We start from the raw sequence: 9,234 nt of genomic DNA on the forward strand, positions 1-9,234 counted from the left end.
AAGTAAGAAAGGCTGCAGAGGAGCTGGGGATTAGGGAGAGAGACTGAGGGTTGATGAAGAAAATGGAGGTGGCCATGTGGTGAAGAAAATAGAGGAGGTCATGGCTGAGAAGCAAAAAGAAACTGTCTCCAATCAGCCACCTGAGATCTTTTGGAAGAAGACAACAGAATTTGTTCTGAGTACTAAAAATCAGAATGATCAGCAGGTTCACTGTACTGCAGTAACTGACAGGATAATAACTGGCAGCAGTCCCTATAGAAACACTGCAGATTCCATGTACTGGTTGTCAGCTTAATAACAATATGTCTGTGTGATGTTTAATTTTCTGATGAAGATCAGAACAACTGGAGCAAACGATGTCTGTTGATTATATGTTCTCACTTTACCTGTGTACAAATATATATAAAAATATCACTCTTCCTTTGGAATAGCATGGTGATGTTTCCTGTTGCATTTTCCTCTGATGAAGGTAACAATCATTGATGTTGTGTAGAAATAATTTTATTGAGGAAGAGGCAACAAGACCTGGAGCTGAGACTCTGAAGTTGTTGTAAAGTCTAATGTGGGTTCACAGCCTTTTAGCTTACCATGTTTAGCTCCCATTTCTGCTTGACCATGGACTGTTCTAATGTGGCTTAGATGAGTTAATTTTGCTGATTTGTTTTCTTTCCACTGGAAATCAAATATTTGTGAGTTTTTTGTCTTCATCGGAGATTTTCTGTTTGGAGTGGAAGTTGCCAACGTGAAGCAATGTAGCATTTGGCACTTGGTGTGAATCAAGTACCAGTTCTAATGGTGAAATGCACCTTTGGACCTGTACAATGATAATCTTCAACCTCAGTGTTAGTATCACAATTATGTTTTTTTTTATTTCTCACACTAGCCAACCTAGTAGCCCCTCATTGTGAGCTATCAAAATTAATGTTTTTTTTTTCCATGGGTAGTTTTGCTGATGAGAACCAAATTGCAGATTTTTTTGTCATTTCACGAAGTCCCTTGCAGCCAGCAGAGGGGAATTTTCATTTTATCCTAAAGCATGGAGTGGCAAAAGTTTTTTTTGCCCATCAAGCTTGTTCTTCGTATGTAATCTGTACAATCTTCTCTACTGGGGACTCCACCCTAGCCATTTAATCATAAATTGACTTGTCCTCATATTTTCATTATTCAGCCTTGACAAATACTCAAATGCTAACAGTCTATCTTGGTTCAGTTAGCACAATCTCTTGGAATATTTAATGCTTTCCCTGCATTCTTGAATTTCTTTCCTAAGTAAATATTTATCCATTTTAAGTTCATCGGAATAGCATCCTCTGCTTTTATTGTAAATGTGTTTCACTGTGCTGTACTGAGGATGTTTTTCTAGCCTTGCTTGAGACTTGTTTAATTTCAAACTGTATCCTCTAGATCTGCCTTTGCTCTTCAAGTCATGTAGCTATCTGATAATCAGGAGCATCTGTACTTCTCTGTACACTAAAGCCCTCCACAATTTTATTTTCTTCAGTGAAAATGCTGGTTTACCACTGCAAATCTCTCATTGTTTAAAGCCCTAAGCCTCAAAGTGACTTCTTTCTCTGAATCTCCCCAAAACATATAAATGTCAGTTGAAGACTGGGTACTCAATTTTCATACAGTATTCCAAATGTGGCCTCACCAAAGGTCTATACAAGATTACAATAACTTTTTCTTGTACAGTCAAATATATTCTGGCTCAATGTTTGTCTTAGCAGGTGGCAAATCATTAATGCAAGTTCTCAGGCTTCAGAATTACAGGTAGCACAGACTGATCTGTTACACCTTGACAATTAAGATGTAATTGGCCATGCAATTAACAAGAAGTGAGGTGGGTTTGAAAGCCAGGTTCTGGGAACCAAAAGATAATGTTCTGGCTCATTGTGCACTCAGATCCTTAATGTGTGTGTTTAGGGATTTGCCTGTGCATGGTTTATATTTACATTTGTATGTATAACAGCCTCACTTTTCAGCAGCAAATGTACTGGCTAGCATTCTACTGAAGTAGCAGGTTTTCTGTCGTGACAATATTGGTCCTCAAATGGTTAGGTTAAGGCCACCTATCCAGTTGTAGTAGCTGCATTCTGCACAAATTAGGAAAATTAAATGTTAATGGCCTTTTCTTAACCAAGCAGTCTGTAGTTCCTGTAATCTCTGATCAAACATTGGCTGTCTGTCAGCCCTCAATGTTGTTGAGCTTTACTTACTGTTGTCTATAGTAGCAATGCTCTCTCCGTGCAGGCATGAAGGCTCTTTGTGTTAGAAATGATTGGAGAGATTTCTTATTATGGGGATGTAAAAGGTCCTCTTTGTATTTACTGTTGAGATACAGGGATATAATTTTCTGACTAGTTATATGGTAATACCAGGAAGGTATAATAATTTTCATAATATTTTTCTGATTTATTGTAAAGTAGGTTTATGGGGTTAAGTATAGTTGGGTCTGTGTGTGTGTGATTTAATTGCATTTGGAATCAAGTGGACTGCGAGCTTTAACTCATCAAAAGAAGTTAGGTGCTTGACCTGCTAATGAGTTAACATGGATGCTGGCTTAGCATGTAAAGTGTGAAGGGAAGTTGCATTTTTAGATAGATGAAGGAAGATTTGGGTTTCAAAAGGATTTTAGTTTGATTACAACTAGCCAGATAAGCAAGGCTAAGGAATGTTTATTTTCCCCAAAATGTTTCTGATAAATAGTTTTTATATTGAGAAAGTTAGTTTCAAGGACATATGAAACAATAGAATTTACATATTAAAAAGAGAGAAACAAATATAAAGGAGAATGAGGCTCTGTGTCAGGAGGAGATCTAACCAAAGTGTGTGAAATAGCCTTAATGAAGCTCCCAGCATTTGTGCATAAGCCTGCTGTCCACCAAAACTAAAGCTGGAGAAAAGCCATTTGGAATTCCACTGTCCAGGGTAGTGTGTTAATTTGTTGGATCTGTTTAAAATTTAAAATCTATTTTTGGGCTGTTGCCTTAAAGGGAGTGTAACTGGGAGTCAGGTTAATTAGGAATTTTGGGCAATATCCCAATAGTAATTGTAGCCTTATGTATGTGCTTGACATCTTTTATTTTGATAAATATTTTAATTTAATTTAATTTTTAAAAATCTTTAAAAGTCTTGGTGGACTTATTACTTCTGAATTTCAGTGCATGCATCTCAAAATAAATACAAGTTGCAAAACCTTTGTGATAGCACGACCACAACCAAGTTTCCCTTGTGGATTTGGTCAACCTGGCACACATCATCCGCCACATCATAACAGGTGATGTCAGCTTTAAGCTGAGCTGTTCAATGGAAAGTTAGTTGAAATAACTGGAAATGAGCCTCAAGGCAGTTGTAATTTGGTCTGGCTGGTGGTGCACAGGCATTAACAGGTGGGCAGTGGTATCATTAATGAAGCGAGCTGAAGAACCACATTTCAGGGAGCTTCCTTTCAGAATCCATCCTTTTATCCTTCAAGATGTGTTCCAATTTACCTGATGTAACCTAGCAACTACACAAAATCATTTTAAAATATCCATTCTTTAATGCATCACTTGATTTTTGAGTCTGTAGAATTCCTGTTTCCAAACTGATCTAGCTATATTCCTGTTAAATGGCACATCAACTCTTAATTAAGCTCGCAATTGTTATGATTCATTTGTCATTTTTAATGTGGATATTTAATTCTAGGAACTAAAATCCTAAAAGATGTTAATATTCTCCTCAGCGAATATGGCTAATTATAATGTAATGAGTATAATTTGGTGCGGTGAGTTAGCAATTGAGCTTCTATCATTCCTGACTAACCATGTATTGCTGCTAATGAGTTATGATAATAGAATCTATTTTTCTTTTCTCTTTCACAGCTTGCAATGAAGCACAAATGCTGAGCAGTTGCCAAACAATTTGAGAGTTGTGTCCAGGGTGATCTTCACGCAGAGTGACAGAAGTTTGTGTCTGTACATTTCCTTCAATGGAAATTTATTTCTTCAGACTTGATGCTGCCAATAGTAGAATATGTTTAAATATTTTTTTAAAATTTAATTAGCAATGTTTAACAAAAACAAAATATTGTCTTGATCTTTTTTCAGTGTCTTAGAGATCCAGGCTATTAGTAGCCCTGAATGACTATAGCTGTACGCTTTCATCTTATACATACAGCTTTTAATTAATGTAATGTTGTATTACACAATATTAATAAAAATTTCAATAATGATTTTTTTAAAAACTTATTTAAACAATCTTGGATAAACCATGTATTGTGGCTGAATAGAGTTTTGTTATAGGAATTGGACTTTTCGAACTATAATGTCACTCGAACTGTGACTGAGAAATATGTAATGTTCATTTTTAATGATGACGACTCATTTTAAAATCAACCAGTGATTATTCCAATTACATTCCAATGTGAAGCGTACACCGGGACACTGATACTGACTCATGAGGAAAACTGGGGTATTGTGCAGTTGTGAATGCCATGAGAAAACTCGATCTTTCAACCTCCAGGTGGAGATTAGCACGAGTATATTATTAAGTAGCATACTGAAAATATAATTTGGGTAAATGTTTCATATTGAAGAATGTATCTGTAAAATGTCATTAGTTCAGGTGAATTATAATTACTGGTGTTCTGTAACAATAAACACTGCAGACAACTGCTTGTACAAATGTTTAAAAAAACAAGAGGCAATCTTGCCACTTGGTATACCTTGTTAATTCTGACTGCAGCAGAGTGTGTGCTGTGAAGTTCTGTGCCTGTCTATTCAATGTGTGGGTTAATGCTCTGTTCTACTGTTTCCAGCCTTAGTATCATTAAAACATTTCAATTGTGCAGTGCATTCTTGTACAAAGTTATGAGTCGTACTGTAACTGCGAAAATAATATTTTTGATTCAGTAGTAGATTCTTCAAAGTATCAACTTTAGAATAAGTCCCCTGAAACACACTAGGCTGCTTATTGAGATTGTGCATAATAGCATTGCATGAGTCTGCTTTTTGCAGTCCACACTGGAAATTCAGATAATCTGCAACCTCCCTGTAGGATGCTGGTCCCTAATCAAGCATTGGTACCATTTGCTATTTTCATGGCAATTTTATTTTGTTAATTGTCAGTCAGTAGATTTCTGTATTCTTATGGCCAGAAATTTGCTGGAACTGGGCATCTCGTATTGTATTCTTCGTTCAGCTCCAATTACTTTTGCATTGCAAATTGCTGGAATTGTGAACTGATAACACAGCACGAGGGCAGTGGGACATCTGGGACCTTACTGAATGATAGGGCCAACAGTATATCTCCTAACGCAGTGAAATTTAAGAATAGAGACAGGAAATAGAGCAGAGACAAAACAGGGTGAATTGGAGTCAAATTAGTAGATACAGAAAGAGCAATAGAAAGGGAAAGAAAGATCGGTTTAAGTGAGAGAAAAAATAGGCAGAAAGGAAAAGCAAGAGAAAAAAAGATTAAATACCTCTAGGAACAATTTACTACCTGTAGGAGTTAACTACCGCAAATTGTTCCTTTTCTGGACCTCCACAGTTGAATGGCAATGAAGGAAACTAAGTTACCCATTAGCAGGCTCTTTATGCTATGAACTAGGAAACCTACCTTCCTGCAGCAGAGGTTAATTCGTATTTGCGGGACTAATCCAGCAACTTTTTAACACGGAGAGATTGGCAGTGAGATCTTGATTCTGTAAGAGTAACAATAGAGTGGTGCCACTACTTTGTGCAAATTCGTAATTTAACGGCATAACTTTTCCTCACAACAACTTGCTGAATCTACTATGCACTAAGAACTGTGTGCACCTTGAACTTAACATTATTTTTCCAGCAAGTACAAGGCCAGTATTTTATCCGACAACAGTCATGTCAAGTTGGTCTTTCTTAGATTTAAAGAACAACTTTATTTTTCTCCCCCTTGCCTGAAGAGGATGCTAGGAGCCAGAGATGGAATGTGTAACAATTTAAGTATTCTATATGCATTGCAAGAACTGCAGCCCAAGCAGATCGAATTGAAAGTAAACACACTCCAAAAAGCTGCAATCTACACTTGAATCTTCTAGACAAATAGTTCTTGCAAACCATTAATTGAGCAGCTTTTCAAATAACAGAATATGAAGCACTATGATCTGTGGTGGAAACACATCATCATGTTTAAAAATCTTTAAGCCAAATGAATGAAGAATCCATTTGGTTGATTTGTTCATCTGCTAATGGGGTGTGCCCTCTCCTCCCTTTAATATTCTCCCAACTTGCCTCAGTCCAGTGAGTGCATGCAGGTTGGCAGGGAAAGCTCAGGAACCCCAGGTGTAATTAACGGCATAACTGGAGCTTAACTAGCTAAAACCACACTGCCTACACAGCCCAAAGCTAGTCAGCCTCCTGCTTGTCCTGCTAACTCATCCTATCCATTGGCTTGCACGCTTACCTGGAGCCACATGGGAAGAATTTATTCCCTTTTATCAGTAAGTACTAACCAAAGTGCCCTGGAAGACAGCAAACCTCTTTGGGTTAGGTACCAGATATTGAGTTGTTTTGAACCTTAATCACAAAACTATGCCACCAGAGAATCTACTTCTCTCTATTCTCACCACCTCCCCAGATGGATAGTTGAGAGTTGGTCAGTATATAACTGACAGGCTTGGGTTTGAGTCATTGCTTAATGAACAGCAGCAGCACTGCGCACAATGCACAGTAGTCAGCAAAACTCTTCATAAAATGCATAACCATGCCTGTTCCCAAGAACACGTTTTTTAAAATAAAGACTGGTTCTGAGTGTTTTTATTCAACTCTGTCAGTTAAAGTCTTACAAAGATTGGGACTGTAGGCACTGAGAGAAAAATGCAGTGTTCGGTGACTTTTGATCCTGCTAAACAGGGGGTTGTCACCCAGTTGCAATCTCCTGTGTATTTCCATTTTTTGCTTCAGTGATTTTTATCTGTAAATTCGACCACACTGTTCACACAAAAGGACAGAGGTTAGTTTTGGACAATAACATATGTGACCAAAGCAGGATCTATGGATTTCTCAACAACTCATCCAGACCCCTGTCACACTGTGAGTCAACCAGTCTCACTGAAACTCTGCTTTTCTCATGAGGGTTTCCAATCTCCACATTCGAAGAACTCGCCTTGGGTTTCTCTCCAAAAGTCGCTGCCACTCGGACAGCTTCAACATGGATCCACCTCCAGGGTTTCAGTCTCACCTTCTGAGACTCTTTTTAGTTGGATCTCTGAGTACACTTACACTTCACCATCTAAGCACACTTTCAGATCTTCAGAAATGCCAAGCAGAACATCACTGCCCCAAAAAGTAAGGAGTCACCAACCTTCGGCTGCCACCTCTGATCTTCAGGGCTTCTCTCAAGCCCACTTTGCTTCAAGTCTGCTCCCCACAGCTCTTTCTTTAACTTGGAGCCATTTTCTCTGATACTATCATTTATCTTGACTCAATGAGATCTATCTCTGAACCCTGTCTTTGTCCCTACCTGGGACTTTATGGGACCTCCTTCTGTACCACTCTGTGGTTTGGGACCACCTTCTTGGTTTGGGACCTTTTCCCTGTGCCCCTTCCCCTGCCTTGCTCCCTGGGACACCTTGTCTTTAATGGTGCTCCGGTTCCAAGTCTCCTGACCTGCAGTTTTATGCCATTTCACTTCTTTGCTTCCTTCTGCGCATGTGCGCAGGACCAGTCCCCAGCCTAAGGAACGTAAAAAAAGACTAACTGTGCATGTGTAGCCTCTTCCTGGCCAGCGCATGTTCAGAGGTCCTGAGGCCCACCAGGAACTATAGTTCCCGAACTGTCACTGCCAAGTCAAAACCAAGGCAAGGATAGGATTTTGTTACATTTCCCAAATCCGTAGCCTGTAACATTTTTAAATTAATTCTTCGGATGCATGCATGCATGTTGCGAGATTAGCATTTATTGCCCATCCCTAGTTGCCCTTAAATAGTACTGATAATGGATATTCCTTTCTAGGCCACTTCAGAGAGCGTTTTAAGATTCAATCACGATGGCGTAGAACTGGAGTTGCATATAGGCCAAAATAGATAAGGGCAACAGGTTACCTACCTGAAGGACATTGGTAAACCAATTGGGTTCTTATGACACTCTGAAAGCTTCATGGCCAGTTTTACTGATACTGCTACCTTTCCAGACTTCCATTCAGTGCAACATAATATGTTGTGTTTACTATCTAACATCTCATATTTTGAAGGCTGCTACAGTTCTACTTGCCTCTCGTGAATTTATTTTGCAGTAACCTCTCCTGTGGTGAGTCAGTACTGATCATTTTAATGGGCTAGATTTTGCTGTCAAATTAGTGGTGAGCCTAATGGTGTTTGCCACTATTTATGGGTAAATGGTACAGCAATTTTATGCAAGGAGCAGATGTGTGGTTAAATACTCATTTTTTTTTAAATTCATTTGTGGGATGCGGGTATCACAGGCAAGGTCAGCATTTATTGCCCATCACTAATTGCCCTTGAGAAGGTGCTGTGAAAGGAGCTTTAGCAAGTTGCTGCAGTGCATTTTATAGATGGTGCACGCAGCAGACACAGTGTGCTAATGGTGCTGTATATGTTGCGCCATGAGTTTTGTGAAAACACTATGTCATTGCCTCATCGACTTGCATTGGACTACTTGATATTTTGCTTGTGTTGTACATATGAACTAAACTCACCACAAAAGTTAAGTCTTGTCATTATATGTGTAAGCACTGTTTGGCAACATGAACATTTTGATTCAAAAGCAAAATGCTCCAGACACTGGAAATCTGAAATAAAAGCAAAATATTATAACTATTACAAGTTTGCCATCTCATTCTTTCAGGATTAATTGTTAGAGTTTTTTTTTAATTCCTATTTTAAATTAAATTAAAATCTTTGCCTTGTTTTTATCTCAGTGCAAACTTCCTCTATTCTTCTGCATCTGATTGAACTTTTAATTTATGCTTTCTTCTCTGTTCTTACACTGTTCATTTTGCAATCCTTCAGTCTAGCTATATAGGTACACGGTTGGTTGCCCAGTTTCCCTCACTCTGACATTAACAGCTCCCACTTTCAGCAAGTTTTGAGTCCAAGGGTGATGGGGCAAGTTAATCTAATGACAGGCACCATTCGATGCCCTGACACAGCTGTTGCAACATTAATGCCATGTAAAATTTATTAGCGTGTAGAACGTTTTGAAATATTGATACTTAGATTTTGGGTTTAAGCACTGACCACTTCGGCCTCAAAGG

The 9,234-nt window shown here is 38.5% G+C and overlaps 1 protein-coding gene across 1 annotated transcript in view; it reads left to right on the forward strand.

Moving 5' to 3' along the window:
- The window catches only part of stxbp6 (syntaxin binding protein 6 (amisyn)), a 288,066-nt gene extending 283,233 nt beyond the window's left edge, over positions 1–4,833 (forward strand). The window contains exon 6 of the mRNA XM_041214665.1: positions 3,864–4,833. Coding sequence (XP_041070599.1) covers positions 3,864–3,887 — 24 coding nt within the window. The 3' untranslated portion in view covers positions 3,888–4,833. The remainder of the gene's footprint in view (positions 1–3,863) is intronic.
- Positions 4,834–9,234: the final 4,401 nt, after the last annotated feature.

This window comes from Carcharodon carcharias, chromosome 20, assembly GCF_017639515.1.
Source record: "Carcharodon carcharias isolate sCarCar2 chromosome 20, sCarCar2.pri, whole genome shotgun sequence".
NCBI classification, from domain to species: Eukaryota; Metazoa; Chordata; class Chondrichthyes; order Lamniformes; family Lamnidae; genus Carcharodon; species Carcharodon carcharias.